We start from the raw sequence: 20,150 nt of genomic DNA, 5'->3' as shown, positions 1-20,150 counted from the left end.
TCAGTTATTTGATTTTCTGGGGCATTAGCCGCTCTTGTTTGTGACATTTCCCTGTTGGGTGCTCGTTTGCAAGCTCATTAATAAGGTTTTCTCATAGGAACGTTGCCGGGAATGAAGAACATACAGTAGGTCTCTTAGTTTTCTAGCTTTCATTCTGAGACTCAGCAAGGGTACAGCAGCAGCACACAGTTAAATGTTTAAAACAGAAAATAATTATGCTCCCAAGCTGGAAGAGCTCAAAGCTCTCTTTCCTTAGATGTTATGCAGAGAACAGTTTTGCTTTTTAATGTTCCGAGCTGTATGACCCTAAAATCTTTCCGTGCATTTTTTTCTTGCGAATGTCTGTACAGGTGGTGGTGCCCAAATTTACAACATGGTTGATTATAGCAGAGCGTGATACAATTGTAGCACGGTTAGTAGAGCTTCAGATCTGAGGGAATGTACTCTTGTCAAATAAAAGCCTGTTTAAACGGGAGCAGTTCACTGTCTGAGCGTTAAGAGAAAACTGTCTAAATAGCATCAAGGTGGCAACACATAGCGACATAAGCTGGGAATTCAAAGAAAAGCTGTGACCCTCAGTATGGAATTCAGATTGCTTTGCGCAAGGGAGGAAAGCCTTCCTCTGGACTGGGGTGAATATGAAGCTCTTGAATTACTGCTGTGTGGCTTCTGCTTTCACCCATCATAGCCTTGCTCTTTAAAATGTTTGGCAAAAATCCTCATTTTGTGAGGGTTTTGTGTTTGTGCATATTTGAAAAAAAGAAAGAAAACTCAGAGATGAGTTTTGAAAAGAAGAATGAAAACAAAGACTCTAGAAATGGGTGTTTGAATGCCATGCCTGCTCTGATTATCATCTAACAGTTAATCGTATACGTGGGCATCATTTTCAAAATGAGTTTTATTGACTGAATGTAGCTAGGTATTTTATAAATCCATAGCCCTGTTCATCCAAGGTCCAGAGAAGGGTAGATTTTTTTTTTCTTTCATTCCCTCAACTGGAGGAAAATTGGGCATTGAGGAGATGATCAAAACCTGTTCTTTATTTGTGCCAAAATAAATGTTTCTCTGGTATCGATAGTGCCCTGCAGTGAAGGAGAGAGGAAAACCTGGAAATCAGAAAATCTTTCCTATTTGGAGTGGAGGATAACACTTAGTTTCCACGAGCAGCTTCTATATCAAATCCTCTCCCTCATCAATTCTGTTTCCAGATTGTATTCTTCAGAGCATAATAGCTGGCGTTTTCAGATTTGGCCTGTTTCTCTCTGATCTCCAGTCTCTCACTCTCTCTCTCTTTTTTTTTTTTTTTTTTTTTTTTTTTTAAACGGAATACGCTCTTCCTCCCACTCTCCCTTTTATTTTTTTTTTTAAAGCAGTGAATTGAGTTTCAGGGAGGTTATTTTAGTATTTATGATTCCTTATGAGAAATAATCAAGGAATGAAGAACCCCGATTGAAGCTAAGTTTTTAACCTATTATTTCTTTGTGTTAACACAGAGTAGTGTTGGTTCCAAGTTCCTGATATTATAAGGACTATAGATTGTTAGTGATACAATCTGCAGTGCCAAAAGTGTCAAGAGGCTGAGTAACCAGTATTCAAAATACAAAGAGTGAGTGTTGAGCAAATACATCGTGAGCAAGACTGGAATGACCCTTAAGGGAAAAGCCTTTGCCTTTATACCTGCCTTCTGAATGCATACCCTGCAGAAAGAGGCCTGTTTTACTAAGAACCACCTCCTCTCATCTCACTGACCTTAATGTATTTGTAAAAGATGTGTCTGTGTGGCTGTGGACATTGAATACTTACATAGTGAAACCAGTCTTCTAATGTACATACTTCACTTAATGGTTTTTAACTCAGGGTCAGATTTTGATTCTGTGGAAGGTTAACTAGTTGTGAAGCCGGCATCTAAAAATCTAAAAGGAATGGTCAAACAACATCCTTTCTGATTTCCTGTAAGATACCACTTAGAGACACATCGGAAGTGCTAAATAAATGTGTAGAGAAGTGGAAATATGTAAAGCAGAACACCTGGGCTGAACCTCCAATTTGGGCAGCTGGATTGACCTTCCAAAAGAAAAACACAATTATATTCTGTGATGAGGACTAACAGGAACTCGTGATTGGATTTTATTTATTTTTTAATCAGTAGTAAAGATGGAAGGAGAAGTCCATGCCCCAATATTGCTTCACTTTCTCATTCACTTATTTCTTCATTCATTCATCCAGCAACTATGTCTTGAATGCTTACTGTGTGCCAGTCCCTGGCACCATTCTAGTTACCAAGACTTCAAGAAACAGAACAAAGCAAAACCAAAAAAAACCCTCTCTTGTTACAGAGGGAACATTCTACAGAAGATCTTGCTATAGGGATTTTCTTGCCCAGTGTTTGCTTACAAATGATGAGAATTGCTTCCAAGACACAGAAGAATATTCTGTGGGTATATACCCCCATTTAAAAAGCACTGGGAACAAAGCTTTCTGCCACCACACCATGGAATCAAATTTGATTCTTTTTTGTAAACGGTAATTCTAATACCCACAAACCTACCTGAAAGTTGCAGCAAGAGAAGATTGCATTCTACTGTGGTATTGGTCTTACGTCAGTCCCACCAGATTTGACTCATCCCACTCACAATAGTTCAGCCCTCTTCAAGAAGCCCAGTTTCAGTACTATGATTCATAACAACAGATGTAACAGCAGGAGGTTCTTCACCTTGCAAACAAACAGAATAAATGGCAGTGAAAATTATTCATGAATGTATTATGACAATAGAAAGCAAATCTTTTGCAAGATGTTCTCTTTAACTCCTCTGAGAGCTCTGTGTGACTCTGTTCATTCACCAATCCCAGTCACCAGGCGTTGCTAGACATTGCCCTCCTTTAGTTACAAAGCCGTCCTCCCCCAACAATTTAGACAGCCATATTGTAGGGGTTGATTCTTGCTTTGAGCTCAGACAGCTTCTAGCACTCACCAAATCTCAGGTTAATCTTTGCATTGTCGTTCTACTCCAAACTCCAATAATCCTCCATGATTGACAAAGACTCTTCAGTCAATGCCTCCTCACTTGAATGCACAGGGGCTGACCCAGACCCGCTACCCAGACATTCTGATATCATCTGTGCTCATGCTGCCCTGGAGTTCTCCCTGGTAGGACTTGAAACAATTAGCACTTCATCCACAAGCATCAAATCCCCATACTCCCTGGTGTTTCAGAATATTGGGTGAAATCTAAGTAAGAAACATGAAGAAGAGCCTGTGTCCCAAATGCAGTTGCAGAAATTAGATTTGCACTCAAGCCCCTGGACCTGGTTGCATTGAGCACATCAAAGAAAATATGACAACTGCATTTCCTGATTTAGAAATTCTCAGGAAGAGAGGGAAGGTTGTGGGAACTCCAGGGATAATAGGTCTCCCGCTGGCATGTCTCCTGCCAGGGTATCAGGATGCCTTTTCCACTGACTCAGCTCTGCTCCTGTCTGCTACCCGGGAAGGGTGACATCCCAGTCATGAAGAAACTGCAAAGTACCTTTTTCTAAATAAAGGAATGCAAAGACCTGATACGTTAGTGTTTGGACCTACAGAGGAGACTGTGTCTTTTCATTTACATAGGAAACTGAAATACAGGTTCAGAATCTGAGTTTCATCTTCTGAAAAGATCACAGAATGTGGTGCAAGGTCAGACTGGCATGAAATCAATAGTAATCTGCCAGCAACCCATTCCAACCTCTTTAAGAGTTTCCTTTTATATATTTTTTCCCTTTATAGAGAGAGCAAAGTACATTTAAAGAAAGTCTCATCAAATCAGAATGTCTTTCTAATATTATTTTTTTAATTGGTTGCTACTGTAGTGTGACCTAAAGCCTCCTGGTGTTTAACCCTCTGTGCAACTTTGACTAATGAACAAATTTGTCTGCTACAGCAGTCTTGCTAAATGTCTTTTACGGGGTTTAAAAAAATTTACAGTGTATTATGAAAACCTCAGATCCCTCGACCTAATTCATTGGCTGTTGGTGATGCCGTATCTATAATTGTAATGTTCTTTAAGTGTACAGACCTAACTATTTTTCTTATTTTTATATAGCAGTTCCATTTTATAATGACATTAAGCCATTCTGAGTGATACATTTCTGGGCAGTTATTGTACTTGGGTAGAAAGTATCGTCTGGCTTTTGGCCTCATGCCTTACAACACCAACCGAGGCGTAAAATGATCCCCCAGAAAATGTACTAGGCTTTACCTCATTACTTAAAAATAAATCTTGGAGGCTGGTTCTGTTTCAGAAAAGGTTTGGTGGGTTATAACATTTGATTTATGAACATAATTAAAATATAAATGATGAGCTCTGGGCTATTCAATCAGCCATCTGGATTGTTCGGTATTTTGACATATTCATATCGTAGTTAGGCTCTTCAATGGAAAATTTAATGTCCCTTAGTTCTAGAGGTGCCAGTGGAATCCCAGGGTTTCTATCTCACCTGTTGAGAATGGTTAAGTTTCTCTTTCAGGACAAAGGAAGGGGAACAGAATTTGTTTTTAAGTTTCCATCACCCAGGGATAGATCTCGGTACATAGACCTTCTATAATATTTGATTCCTAGACTGGGCGAGAGGATAGCTCATCTGCCCGTGGTCAGATAATATGCCTATAAATACTGCATGTGTCAACAGAGGGGAACATTTTTCCGTATAATGCAGGCAAGACTAATGCTTACCTTTTCAGCCAGCTATTACGGTAACTGTGGCAGCTGTAGCCATAAGTAGATAGTAGATGTTTCTCCAGAACTTAAAGAGTAAATTGGGAAAATCCGTTATCAAAACTGAAGGTGTATTTTCTATGATTTAGTAAATGGTTTTTAAAATAAATCTCGGGTATAACAAATCCTTAGCTTGTTCTTCCTAGTTTATGTGAATAATTGACAACTGATAAACAGCTCATTAGGAACATAAAAGAGCATTTAACTAAAACTCAGTGGTACTGAAGAAGCAGGGAGGATTAAGTTTTTCAACACTGTCTTTATCATTGATGGAAGTTGAGCATGTAAAATCCTTAGTGCACTGTGCTGAAAAATATGCCCTCTCTGTTTGCTTGTAAATTACATTAAGGAAAAAAGAAGAAAAATAAAATCCTTCCACATAGGCCAGCAAGCATTCTGCTGCTTCTTAATTAATGGCCAAAGTCAGCAGTGCATGAAAAATGTAGCCTTTCCGTAGATCAGAGATTAACCTATAAGCAGATGTTACATTTCAGCCCAAATTTTGGGCTTTAAATTTAGCCTCACCCAGAATGGTTCATGGGTAAGAATGATAGAGGTCCCCTAACTAGGAACTCTATATAAAGTGCTGCTGTTTCTGGGTATGAACTATGAGGTAGCAGGTCTTTTGTTTTCTGTGTGTCCAGTGTCACAACCTTCTTCTTTCATTTTTTTTTTTTTTGTATTTTTTTAAAACTAAACTTCACCAACTAGTGTGTGTGTGTGTTACACGACCACAAACAATAAACCCACACCTGATGCCCAGCAGTTGTAGTTAGCCTAATATATGGCCTTTGTCTCTAAAAGGGGGTGCCCAGGAGCTCTTGAACCACCCAGTGCTGGTTCAAGGTCATCCTGTTTATCCTTTACAAGCATTTCTGCTTTTCTTTAATGACTACCTTCCTGACCCAGTTATCAGTATCTGGAAACCTCAACACCATTTTGCTCTTAAACAGTTTCTTTGCCAACGTGTCCAAGAATAGAATTGTGTAACTTGCAAGGGTCAGCTGGAGCTTCTGGGCTTGTTAACTTTACGTTCTCTGGCATGAGACTTAAGCTTCTCAGAAAGCACTACCAATTCTCAGTATGCAGTGTACACTGGTGGGTGAACAAGGGGGCTCTCTTAAAAGGTTTTGAATGCCATGTAATTTTTAGAGACATGAGAAAAAGATTTGTGATAGGAAAGAGACTATAAGAATGCATCTAGAAAGCAGCCATCTCTAGTGAGGACTTCCTCGTGCAGTTTATATAGCTGTGTACAGGATGAGATTGGTTGAGCCTTGCCGTAATATTTCTATCTTCTCCCTTATTCCATAGGATGAATGTTAATGAGCTAACCACAGCTTGTAAAAGGCCAAGGGGCTGTTGTTTAGGTGGTATGATTGTCTGAGAAAGTAAAACTATGGTAATTGTTTTGACCTTTCAGCCAACCGATGTCTTGCCCTCTCACATTTATTACTCTTGGGTACATTTCCAAAAATATGCATTTACAGAGCCACAGAATTAAATGAGAAAACTGATTTAGGGATTAATAGCTTGTTAGTTCAGCACTGAAAAAAACAATCTCCTAATTTCATTCAGGTTTTATTTGCTAATGTATTTGTATGTGTACCTATGTTAATTCCAACTTCTGTAGCTTCTCTCCCTATTCCCTGAACCTCCCATTATTCAGCCCTCATAGCCATATCCCCACACTGACAAATACAGTTTTAAGTAGCTGGTGGAAATAAGAATACTTATATCTCCTTCCTAAGTACCTCACTGCATGAGGAAGCTATACCTGGCTTTAATTATGGATTGCCATTGGAAATGCACTTATGAATCAGAAATCTATCCCAACATACACTTATGGGGCTGTCTCTCTCTCTCTATGATCTTGGATGAGCTACTTCAATCTGTGGGTACCAGAGTTCCCATCCCTAAAACTAGGCTTATTCTACCACCAATGATGGTTCCTAGGAGAGTAGATGCTGAGTAAATGTCAGTCTTTTTTCTTTTTAATGTTTACACTGAGGTGTCAAAGAGTTTTCACTGGGAGGGCTCCCAGTTGTTTTTTTCTTAAAGTCATTTGAGTGGAATTCAGAAGTTCTGCCTTTCCCATTTGAAAACAACAACATAGAAGAGGCAAATTTATTAAATGCGGTGTCACAACATATTGTCACATAGCAATATATGATATATGATAAAACGTATCAATTCTGAGCACCACAAATATCTATGGCTTCACCTCAGCATGAAGGCAAATGAGTTTCCTTTAGCTTGAGTGAGTTTGGAGATAAACTTCAGTGTAACAAAATGTATTTCACAGGAAATGTTTGATGTGGCGCAGTTGGCTTATGAATCTCTTATCTATTTGCGGTTCACTCCTTAGAGTTATTAGTCAATTTAATTTGAGCAAATGCCAGGATTACCAACTAATTAGAAGGGTGTTACTGAAGGCATCGGATGGGAGAGAGTAAGTGCTGGTACTGTGGTTTTGAGGCAGTGTGTGAGTCTGATTTTGCCTGATGATATCATTTGCTAAACATCATACTTTGTGTTGTTGTCACACAGATAAGCCTCAAGTGCATATTCAGATGACTTACCCTCTACAAGGCCTAACCCGGGAAGGGGACGCGCTTGAGTTAACATGTGAAGCCATCGGGAAGCCCCAGTAAGTTCTGAAGGCCGAGGTTGGCAGAGGGTCGTGCGCAGTAAATGTCACAACACAGACATGTGCATTCACCAGTCCTTGGCCTGTCACCTGTCTCCTGCTGCAAAGGATGGATGGTTTTTCAGGAACTAAAGAATATTCAGTGAGAGGGGAAATAAATATCCATAGTTCTTAATGGTCAGGACTGGGAGAAAAATTAAATGCCCGCTAAGATTGAAATCTCAGCTAATTCTATTTTATTATCATCAACATGATTGTCAGAACTATTTTCTCTCTCACCCACGAAAATAATCCTAATAAATTCTTGGTGTCCCTACAATCTAATAATATATCTGCCACCTTTTGTGTTAACGTCTAAGCTGCTAGAAAGACGGTTTTAAGACTTACATTAAGCTGCTATGTTTAGGGCCAGCTGTAGGCAAATGAATTTGCCCTACCTTTAGTTTTGCATCTTCTTCCCTCAAAGAAAAGCATCATTCATACTTGACTCCCAGAAATATTTTTGTTAGTAAGGAAAAGCTCAGGAACTTTTCTTAAGGAGGATATATATGCCACTTCATAAGAGAAAAAGAAGAAACAACTAAGACTCTTATTTTATTGAAAGTATAAAGGAGCCACTTGAGTTGCCCTGTGAAATGATGCAAAGTGAATTTGAGGAACTGCATATATCATCACTAATACAACAAAAAAAGCCACACAGTGGTACCACTTTAACTATTATTCAGTTTACTTAGTGGGCAGGGGACACTTCTTTAGTGTTTCTAGTAAAGATTGTTTTTAACTGTTCCTTAGGGGGAAAAAAAAAAAACAAGTTGAGGATTCATGAAATGGAATAATAGGTCAATGTTGGGATTAAGGACACTCAAACTTTAGTGGTACCCAACAAAAAACAGCATTGAGCTCCCTCTGCTGTCCCCGTAGTATGATTTTTTTTTTCCCCCTCAAAGAGTTTTGCTAGCCCGCATCATCACAGGTTTCATATAAAGAATTCAGAGCATCTTAACAAAGCTTCCCCAGAAATCTCTGGAAAGAATCCTCCCTACTTTAACTAAGGAATGATCTATGACAAGAGACCAGAAAGCCAAAGGGGGCTTTGGCTGCTGTTGGTTCTCTCTTCTCATTTCAAGCCTCCCTATCTTTGCACTTACCTCTCCATGTGCCGGAATTTCCTTCCCTCTGTGCTAACCATGTGGTGTTTTAAATGACCTTTAGGAGCTGGAAAGTGGTCTTGGTTCTGTTTCACTTTCACTCTGGTGTTCCCAAGTTACTTGGTTTTGAATGCTTCAAGCTTCAGCAGAGTGATCTTTTTCTCTTTTGAGCACTGCCAAAGATTCAGATCTTTCTTTTTGTAAACAGTCTGAATTATTCCCTGATTAGCAGCTTTCTTCCAAAATAATCCAATGGAGTAAGAAAAAAAAATTCTCAGAGACCTCTTGCCGCTTGCAATACCCATGCTTGGCCACATTAACCACAGTTACAGTCTATGGCTTGCTAACCTATACTTTGTTTTTGTATTTTTCCCCTGAAGAAGGTACTGTGTTCAATTGAATGTGCCACGGGGACAGTAAATTACATGTTTCCTTCAGGACATTTATGCCAGAGAAGGGATTTGTTTGTTCCTTTCAAACAGGGACTAGTATATATGGTTGTGTGAGCAAGCTCACATTACTCTACTGCTACCCCTTCTAGCATATTACCTATTTATTTTCTCAAGAAATTGCATACAATAAAAATGGTAATTTAACTTGCCATTAAATGTTGCGAATATTCTCAGCACTTACCCCTACTGATTGTTTCAGCTGTCAAGCAGCAGGACATTAGGTCTGATTGCCAGGCAGGCCCATTTGCCATTGCCTACAAGGAGGACATATGCAGTACTAATTTTTAAATAATTTACTGGGTTGTGATGACAAACCCATGTGTAATTAAAGAAAAATTGTAACTTCACATCCCATTTGAAAATTGGAATGCTACTTGACAGGGCTAACTTGAGGATCCATCCGTTCATCGTTAAGCATGGGTCTCTTGTCGTGTCGCTGCTCCTAGAGGCAGCTGTAGGAACTGGAGGGAAGTCACTTGTGTGCTGGATCTCTGTTGTCCTTCCTTCAAAATGAAAGTTTTCAGGCACAATTCTAAATGTGGCCTCAACTTCATAGGAGGTTGAGGGAAGTGCCTTGAAGAATGGAAGTTTTCAAAAGATACTTGGTGTGTATGCATTTTTAGCTTTGGCAAATCTTACGAAATTTGCTTTTTCCTGATGGATACAAATGTGGCACTTTAAATCACTAAAACAAACTTGTCTCTGATGAGCAAATGCCCTGGGCCCTAAGGGATCCATGTGGAATGCATGCCATGGTGATTAGCCTGAGAGCCCTACCCACGAGCTTGGGGGACTGCAGGTGCACACACAGGGAAAGTTCTCGCAATATGCAGGCCTTGGAGAGCCAGTAAAGAAGGCAATTTGCCAAGGAACAGATAGACATGGTGGACTAGGGCATCAGAGACAGGGGTGGCATTCTGGGTAGGGGGAGGCAGGTTATGGGGAGGGATTAAAGGGAAGAGGAAATGATTACATCTTTCCAGAATCAAAGGTGGTTTTTCAGACAGAGGCCCAAGAAAAGCACTATTCAGATATAAAAGTCCATCCCTTTTGGTGAAACTCAAAATCCATTTAAATATCACAAGAGGCTTCTAAACAAGTCTTGGTGTGTTAGTAACCATCAGATGAATGCATGTATCACTAGCCAAGAACTTGATTTCTTTCCTAATTAATGAGATGTTAACAATGGGTGAGCTCTGTCCTGCCTGAATTGGTGTGAAACCACACAGCAGGGCATAAAAATAGGCACACTGTTTTATTTGTTGATTTGTCGAAGATGAATTGGAAATAATGAGACTCCTGCTTGTGGTCTGTTCAAAGTTTTTCAACACCTGATCATGTTTAAAAGAAAAAAATTGTATACCAAACAGATTTTTGGAGACTTCACAGTTGTAATTCTGTGAACTTAAAATATCTCCAGTAGGTCCTCATTAATTGTGTCACCCTGCATGTGATTCATTTAATGCGTGGGTGAGCAGTTTGATGCAATGGGAAATGATAATGTGACTTGTCTTCCTCCCCTTCCTCCTGCAGGCCTGTGATGGTAACTTGGGTGAGAGTCGATGATGAAATGCCTCAACACGCCGTACTGTCTGGGCCCAACCTGTTCATCAATAACCTAAACAAAACAGATAATGGTACATACCGCTGTGAAGCTTCAAACATAGTGGGGAAAGCTCACTCGGATTATATGCTGTATGTATACGGTACGTGAGAAGATAAAATGCTCTTCTACTAGAGTCAGTCACATGGAGCTGCTACTTGTGATTTACTCCCAAAGCTTTTGGTCAAGTTGAAAATCAAAAACCAGTTGGTTTCCTTCTAGAACTTAAAGAAGCCTGGCCTGAGGTGGACCCTAGTGTCTCCACCTGGGATAGTGACTTTTCTTCCCTCCCTCTAATCGTGGGTGTTTCTACTAGATCACAGTCTTTGGTCATGCTGAGAAGGAAAGCTGTGTCCTCAGGCACAAGCCATGGAGATTATGTTAGAAGTAATGACTGAAACTTTCAACCTTACCAATTAGCAGCTTTTCAGCTCAGAAAGTTTATTCCCAGTGGTATTTTACTATGATACCTGGGCCAGCTTTCTCCTGCTTTGATGAGCAGAACTATTCTATTTTCAGCATGAAGCTATTAATTCCAAAAGATGTTGTAAACCAGTAAATACTCAGAACAAATACAAGGTCCTTTGTAGCTACATGAACCACCTGTAGCTACTGCTTCAGAACAAAAGCTTTTTTAAAAAATGTGTCTGTTTTGTTAATATCATTTTACAGGATTATTAAAACATCATGAATTTTATTCTCTAGTCAACAGATATTTATTGAGCATCTACTACATTTCAGGCATCTTAAACTTACTTCCTGTTTATAACTTACTGTTGATTTTGCAAATGGTGAATATTTGCTATTTAGTTGAGATGTGCACCTCCTCTCTAGTTTTATAATATCAAATTAAGTCTCTTCTGTTCAATTGAAGCCTCATATGCCAAAAAATAGCCATGAACTGACATGACAAAGAATGAGTAACCAGAGGCATTGGCATTTCAATGTGTTTTAAATATTTGAATATGTGTGTGTGTGAAGGGGGCATTTTTTTCTTCATGTTAGCAGTGTAAATAATCCAAGTATAAGTATATATGAATAAATGTTTAGAGACACATAAATTATACCTATGACATATCCACACCACAGTGTCTTAGAATCAGGGTACTTTCCTTATGAAGAAAATAAGAGTGGCAGTCTTTTTAATCAAACAGAAGCATGCTTTACACCGTATCTGCATGGATATTAAAATATAATCCTTAGCCTATACCTGAGGTTTTTTTCCTAGCATAATGCAAAATTAAAAGATCACATCTAATCACCGTATTTGTAGACTTCTGAAGTATATTTTATCTTTACGCACTACCAGTGTTGTCTGTGGTTGTATTATGTCTGTTCACACATAATAACATTAATTCTCCCAGTAGTTAAGGAAATCCACGTGAAGCAAACAGCTTTTCTACGTAGGTGAGAGGGGACACAGCATGGCCCGTTTTCAGCTGGCGATATGCAGAGCCACCTCTTTCCACAGACTGCTCGGCAGGGGTGAAAAGTACATTCCTCCCTTTTTCTGCATGTGTTCTTTTCACACAAGGGCCTGCGCCTCATGGGAGTCCCCGACATTGCTGTTGCCCAGGTTTACTGGCTTTCAGTCCAGCTCTTTACAAACTGCAGATTATAAAAAGCAGTGACAAATTTCCATTAGTCTGTTATGTGCGTCCTTGATTCAGAACACTAAGTTATCTGGATAAACAGTTTTGATTTATTGTACTTACTGCCCCTACATTTCAAGAGAAGAAACATTTTGTGGGTTTGATGGACAGATATATTTGAATAATTTTGGATAGTAGTTTATAGCTAGCATTTATTTAGTGCTCACTTTATTCCATGCCCTATGGTAACGATTTTACAAGCATGGTCTCCTTTAATCTCCACGATAACACCAGGAGGCAGGTATTATCATGATCCCATTTTACAGATGATAAACTGAAGCTCAGAAAGGTCGTACAGTATTCCCCAACTTCACCAGGTTTCTTAATGTGTTTTAGAACAAAAATACTTTGGCTCTAAAGTCCACAACAAAGTTTGTCTTTCTTTGTGTATTCTCTTATTCTCACTGCTTTCCAGTAGAACAATCCCCTTCCATATGAGATGATCCTTTTAGAATTAACTGTCTGGGCCAGAGTGCATTATTTGAAAGCCAAGAAATATAGGGATCCACCTGTTTAAGGGAGACACAGCTACATACACGTGTCTCCCTAATCCAAGATGGTACACCTATCCTTGTCTGGGGATTTGCTAGATCTGTAATATACTACCTACCTCCCCTAATCAGTCCTAGTAACAATACTTGGGATGACAGATTAGAATATTAGCCTAAGGTATTACTAGTCTATTAACAAAATACTCTAGCAGTTTGGGAAGGTGTTGAGTACACTTTCTTTCCAAAGCTGATTTGTTGTATTACTGCCATAATTTTGGAAGTATTTTATGAACTAAAAGTTAGCAAGCCCCCATAAAGTTTCACTCTCTGGAAGCAACTTCTACACATGAAGAATCTAGCTGGTTAGTGCCTGAGCCCCAATTGGTTTTATTCTTTTAGCCTCTACGTGTCAAACCCAGCTCATTAACTCCCACTCTGTACTTAAATAGTGGCCTCACGTTGCTCTTATTGCTAGAAATGATCTAAGCACTGAGGTTATTATACCTGTTAAAGGAATCTAATTCCTTCAGGTCACTTTAGCCAGATGTGAAGGACAGCAGTTGCCCCAGTCGTGATAAAGATAATTGAAAGTGTGTGATTTGCACAAAATGGGAAGGACTGATGACCTTTCTCTGAAGTCTGTGCCTTCATTAGTCTGGTCCACCCCTTGGTTCATAATCATATTTTCAAATCACCTTCAGATCTACTCTTATTGTATTGTGGACATCACACACTTTATGTCAATACTTTCAGAATAGGTGCAGAAATAGGATTATAGGCTGGGCGTGGTGGCTCACGCCTGTAATCCCAGCACTTTGGGAGGCCGAGGTGGGTGGATCACAAGGTCAGGAGTTTGAGACCAGCCTGGCCAATATGGTGAAACCCCGTCTCTACTGAAAAAAAAAAAGAAATACAAAAATTAGCCGGGTGTGGTGGCGCATGCCTGTAGTCCCAGCTACTCGGGAGGCTGAGGCAGAAGAATTGCTTGAACCCGGGAAGCAGAGATTGCAGTGAGCCGAGATCATGCCACTGCACTCCAGCCTGGGCAACAAAGCAAGACTCCGTGTTAAAAAAAAAAAAAAAAAAAAAAAAAAAAAAAAGGATTATGGTATATCAGGGAAAATCTCCCAGGAACAAATGTTCCTTTTCAGTGGTAGATATAGTAATTGAAGCAAAACAGAAAAATCACATTAACTGACCCTGTGCTGGGCGGCAGGCACCTCTCTGGATATAATTTAGTTGTGTAGTGGAGGGAGCGGGACGTCTTTAGTGCTGGGCTCAGGGGTCAGTGCACTTAGTTCATTTATATCTGTGCTGGCACCTGCAGCAGGTGTGTAGGTGCATCCAAATGAGTTTCCAGGTCGCAGGAGCTTCCCCACCTGTGGCCTCCATAAAAAGTGTGAAGGAGCAAGACTGAACATATGGCCTGAATCACCGCATTTCTCATTCTGCCTTTCTTTTAAAAAGGTAGTCTAAAATCACTAACTTAACCATTTTTACCTCTTGGAGGAGAATGAGATTTTTTTTAAACGACATTGTTTTTTGGACTCGTGAGGCTGCTTTAAATGAAAGTGTAAACTGCTTGTATCCCCAACTTAAAGGAATGGAGCCTCCCATCGAACAGAACAGTTGATTCTTCTCTGTTAATTTCATCCAAGTGTGTTTGTGTGAGAGAAGCAATTTGTGAGGAAAATTAAAAGCTCAGATTGTTGATCGATGGTAGGAATCATTTTAAGTAGACTTTGCAACCAAGCACCAAAATAATATTTCTATAAACTTTTGGGAAGTTGCACCAAACCCAATAAAGGTGCAGTATATAATTAAAGTTTTGATGTATTAATTAGACAATCTGAGAGCTCACTTGAAGATAAAAGGACACCAGATGTGTCAGGGAGAAAAAGTTGACGTGCTTTAGATAAAATTTAAAATCAAAAGCTTTCAAATCGTCTTATGCTCTATTATAGCAGAATGATTGCTTAGTTCAAAGTCTTGCTGACAATTTAACACATTCAGTTTGATCATTTTGGCTTACAATTTTTTTTTCTCTTTCATATTTGCCCTTCCCTTGTCTCCAAATAATTTTTGAGATGATAGAAGAATATACAGTATATCAAATATCTGACAGAGGGTTCCCTATCAGGTTCCTGGCTTTGAAGGTTGAGTCTCATTTATATTTAGTTCTCTTGTTTACAAGATGGAAAACGTTCTTTCAGTTTTATCACTGTAGTCTACTTAGGTCAAGCTTTTAATATGAGCAAAGGCAACTTATTAATATTTATAAGTTGTACAATTTATTGACTTTTAAAAAATAAAATCTCAGTAAAATCTCACATGCCTGGAACTTGATATTTAGTGGTGACATTCTCTCTTCTTTGTATTTATTATGAGTATAGAAGTAGTTTTACTTCCTGCTGGGTTGTATTGATGGAGAATAATGAAGTTAACAGTCACAGAGAGCAAGTGTGCAGGGGCACGCTCATCCTTGGCTGATATGAGCCCCCTAATAGAGCAGCACCACCTCCTCCTCCTCCTTCCTCCCATCTGTAAAAGCTGAAATGAAATGACAACCATTGTACCCTCTTGGTACTGAGTTGATTTAACCTCACCTTTGAAATCTGGTAGGGAAGAGGGGTGTCATATGTTTTGATTTTTCCTCCCCTCTCTTCACATCTCCTCATCCCTAATTCACTTCATTAATGAAAATTCTCTTTTCTTCTTTTCTCAGCTCTTCCAACTAAGGCTTTGGGATATAATTACAAGACATAAATCTTGCAGGGAAAGAACTTTTGGTTTTAAAGGGGGGAAGCCATCAAACAAACATCTCAATGTCCTCATGCCTTTGTTTTGTCATTACTGGTCATTGTTGTGTTCAGCATTGTGGGTTTGATTTTCCTTTTTTTTTCTATCCAGATCCCCCCACAACTATCCCTCCTCCCACAACAACCACCACCACCACCACCACCACCACCACCACCATCCTTACCATCATCACAGGTATGGTACCTTCATTACCATTGAAAATGTCCTGAATGTATATTATCTTTCTGGTATGTATAAAAAGAAGCCGAAAAGTTCCCTTTAAATCCTTGGAATTTAATTGTTCCTTTATTTTGGAACTCCAACGACATTAGATACTATGTTCTTAAGTTGAATCTTAAGGACCTCAGAAACATCCAAGCATTTAACAGTACGTCAGATATTTTGCAGCTTATGCATAAAAGAATTCTTTTTTAAGCATCACTATTCAAAGCAAAATGCTAGGGAAAATGGCAGCTGGCTATTAGAGAACACGCCTATAGCTTCTGCTTAGCCATGTTTGATGAAATGGTAAGTACTGTGGCTTTCAATCTTGTCTCTGTCTTAGTTTCATCTCAGTCCATGTAAGGGAAAATATACACAACTAACTTCAATGTGCCTATTTGGGCCATGCTACTAAATGCATAGTCATCCTTCCTGCTCCAGAGAGTACCCGCTGACAGTGTTACTACCTGTTTGTGTTGCCTAGGTAGTCACAAGAGATCAGAGGGAGTCACTGTCTTTTCCATGCTGAGCACTCGTGTGCCCCTCCCTGCCCTCGGTCACATATTGGAAGAGTGGAAGAGGCAGCCACTGTGGTTCTAACTCTGCGGCTTGATCTTTTTGGACTGTCTGAAACTCTTATTCAGCATGAGTTTTACTGTCTCTTGTTTCTGTCACTGAGGGAGGTGGCATGCCATCCAGCCCTTCCTGGCATCCAGCGGTTCTCTCATACTGCTTGATGTGGCTTGTCTGGGAGCCATGGGGTTTCTTCTGCCTACCTAAGTAGGAAAGCTTCTGGCCACACTATGTCCACTTGACATGAAGGATTTCCCTAGATAAGGCCCTCCCAACCTGTGTTTACAGGGACTTACCACAAAAACATATGAAAGTAATTATTCTGTGAGAAAAAAATATCTCTTGAAAGAGTAACTTTTCCGCTGCATTTTGTGAGCTGGTGAGACTACAAAGTATCTGAACCGTGTGCCCCGGTACCCAACCCTGTCTCTGGACTTATGAACACTGAGTATTTGACTCACCACCTTTCGTGGTCAGCTCCTTTTTAGCACCCTAGATATCATTGCTATCCTTTTCATTGACATGCTAAAGACATTTCCAGTTTTCATGGGAATCAATAAGATAGAGATGATGAAAATTCAAAGTGTTCAAAGAAAGAGGAGGCCTCATCAGTTGATAGAATATACAACAGATTGTCTAATCTCAGTTTTCTTCACTTTTCTACCCATTACAGTGGAAAAACAGAACCCTTAAGGGAAACCAGTGCTTCTCAACATTGGTTACAAAACCATCAGTGCCAGCACTTAATTTAAAATCTTCTGAAAAATCCATCAGTTGGTTTTCATGTCTCACTCTAAATGCAGCTCCAACCAGGCTGCTTCCTAGATTCTTGTCTGTGTGTGTTTCTGTTTTGGCTCTTTGTTACTTCCTTTTAGAAACTTAAATAAACTCAGTTTGTTGACCTAGTGAATTGATTCTTTCCATTTTCTATACCATTCACCAGCATATCAAAGATGCTTCTTCCTAACTCTGATTTCCAGAGTAACTGTGTTACCAACTTTTCATACTAAGAACTAGGTTTTTACATTTCCCCATTTCTTGCCTCCTACCCAGTTCGTAAGCCAAATTAGACTGGTACTCTTGTGAAGTGCCCTTTAGATACCAGTGTAAAATATATTGCCTAATTCTCCATTGCCCTACATATGTTAACCCTTTAAGAAAACGTATCAGCAGTCTATTTTATCTTTGCAGAACTTGCCCAGGTATGAGCCAGCATTTATTACCACTCATTCTAGAAGGTGCCAGCTAGGTAGCTATCCAGGTTTACATTTTAAGGCAGTCAAGACCTTATTCACACGGTATATAAACACCACATTTCTCTTTTATGTGGAACAACACTTTTCATTTGCGGCTGGCCTTCTCACTAGCTTATGCTTTTTTTTTAAGACCTTTCTTAGCACTCGCTGAACTCCTCCCCCCTCCCAATCAATCTCAGCAACTCAGCAGAGTCGCTTCAGTTCACAGCTCTTAATCCTTCACTCCAGACTAAAGCTAATCTTATGTCCTCAAACAGCTACAACTCACTGTTATCACAGTTCCGACTGCAGAGACTCCATTTAAGAGGAAATTTAAAAAATAAACAATGCTCTATTTCTGTCCACATCAAAGGTACCTCTAACAGAAACTTGTCTTTGCTTCTGTCTCTCTGCTACCGGCCTCTCAGCTCAAGGTAATGTAAGATGATCTCATAGATGCACTTTAGCCTCTTGATGTTAGCAGTTGAGTCCTCCCTGCACACGAAATACATTTGTGGTAATGAATGCCCACAATCTCACTGGCACACCCAAGAGTAGTTAAACTAAAATTGCTACTAACACAACATTGTCGAATTCGTTGCCTTAATGGATGTGATCTTCTAGGCTTACTGTGTCTTAACAAGCAGTCTTATATATATTTATCTTGCCCAGAAAGTACACTTGTAGAATTTAACATTTGCTCCTTTCTCCAAACAGATTAAAGGTTATGCAGCTGAATGATTCTGTGTCCCATTTTAAAGGTCCAGGCTATCCTCTAGATTTAGATTAGTTCCTAAAAAAATCTTCCAGACTGAATCCTGACAAATGGATAGCTAAATTAATTTCCACTCCTCTTCTCTCTTGCACTGTTTGGTACATTACAGCCACCATTAGCCTTAAAAGCTGCAACAGCCAAATTCGGTGACAGTAACATAAAGCCTGAGCTTAAAAAAAAAAAAAAAGAAGATGTCCACAGTCATCTATTTCTTTTCTCCCAGTCAAATGCAATAACTGAAACTCATTCCCTAGGTCAGGGTTTCATTACAAGAAAAATGTACACATGCAATAGAAAAATATTTTTAAACTCGAGAAGTCATAGTTGATTTCTGATTTCTCTGAAAGGAAGTGTTCCAGTGTTATCTTTTATCTTCCATAACCAGGATAATCAAATTGTTCCCCTTTTTAGGAAGGCAGACTGGCATTCTGTTCTGAGTCACCTGACTTCCTTGAAACATGTTAAAGCTTCATCATGGAGACCCTTCAAAGAGAAGAATTACAAGCCAAATCTGACTCTGCTTTGCCCACCCAGAATCACACCCCTCATGGGTGGGAGCACAGGGCGTTTTCTGCCTCCTGCTTACCCTACACGGAGCAGGTCTGGAGAGTTACACGTGAAGGCATACATCTAAGCGTGGTCTTATCTAGGGAGAAATTTTTGTAGTCTCTAAAGTACTGAAAGGAATACAAACAGTCCCTGATTTATGATGGTTCATCTTACAATTTTTTGACTTTAGGATGGTCCAAAAGCAGTACGTATTCAACAGAAACTGTACCCATACAGCCTTTCACTTTCAGTACAGTATTCAATAAATTCCATAAGATCTTCAACACCTTATAAAATAGGCTTTGTGTTAGATGGTTTTACCCAACTATAAGCTAATGTAAGCGTCCTGTGCACGTTTAAGGGAGGCTATGCTAAGCTGTGATGTTTGGTAGGTTAGGTGTATCAGATGGATTTCCAGCTTACAATGTTTTCAACTTAGGGTGGGTTGATTGGGACATAGCCCCATCAAAAGTCAAGGAGCATCTGTATTTGATGTCAACTTGCCATATCAACTTGTTGTGGCTTTAAAACCATTAAGCCATTATAGTATCATTAACATTTTTTTCCAACTATAAAACAGTTTTAGATTGGGAGCCATTCAGAGCCTCACTGTGATTTGCCATGAGGTTCCTTGGAGTCTGTTTTCTTTCCTGTGTATTGATATTCTGACCATATATTTCTGTTTCAACTATTGCTATTGGCAAGCCCCTGTTTCTTTTTTTTTATTGTGTCAAATTGTCCATGTGGTTTCATTCATGAAGATACATGCTGTCATATGGAAGCATAAATTGCATAATTTAAATTGCCCCTGGAATCCTTTGTGAAAAGGTGGAGACGGCCAGCCATTACCCCGGATAAGAGTCCTTCACACAGATTCCTGTCAAAAACTAGAATAGAAGAAAAACCTGATGCCATGCTGGGGTGGCGGGAGGAGGTGGGGGAGTGTGAGTGAGTAGGGAGTGTTTGTTCTGTCTTGTTTTTAACTTTCTTTGTAATTAGTTGTCTTTGTGTGTTAGGTGTACATAAACTTACCCATTTCTGTGATAATGTTAGCCCCTGTCTTCCAGTTGGATCAAACTTTTTCCTGTAATCATCTCAGGAAAACATGTTGTGTTTCCCTTCCTAGTTAGCGTGGCTGTTGTTTTGTTTCTACCTGGTTGCATCTTGAGTTAGATGCTTGATGAGGAATATCATAGAAAGGACTCCACACTCAGTTTTAAATACCCTTAGCAACTTACAGAGAAAAT

General features: G+C 39.5%; 1 protein-coding gene across 7 annotated transcripts in view; it reads left to right on the top strand.

Moving 5' to 3' along the window:
• CADM1 (cell adhesion molecule 1) overlaps positions 1 to 20,150 on the top strand; it is a 330,708-nt gene that overhangs the window by 279,590 nt on the left and 30,968 nt on the right. For 3 of the 7 annotated variants that reach the window (XM_024254576.3, XM_024254579.3, XM_024254578.3), the window contains exons 6-8: positions 7,305 to 7,404; positions 10,538 to 10,710; positions 15,661 to 15,744. In XM_024254576.3, the coding sequence (XP_024110344.1) occupies positions 7,305 to 7,404; positions 10,538 to 10,710; positions 15,661 to 15,744 (357 nt within the window). 7 annotated transcript variants of the gene reach the window in all.

Source organism: Pongo abelii, chromosome 9 (genome assembly GCF_028885655.2).
Source record: "Pongo abelii isolate AG06213 chromosome 9, NHGRI_mPonAbe1-v2.0_pri, whole genome shotgun sequence".
In the NCBI taxonomy this organism is placed as follows: Eukaryota; Metazoa; Chordata; class Mammalia; order Primates; family Hominidae; genus Pongo; species Pongo abelii.
The sequence above is the reverse complement of the archived record's forward strand: the minus strand, read 5'-3'. Positions and strand labels throughout refer to the sequence as shown.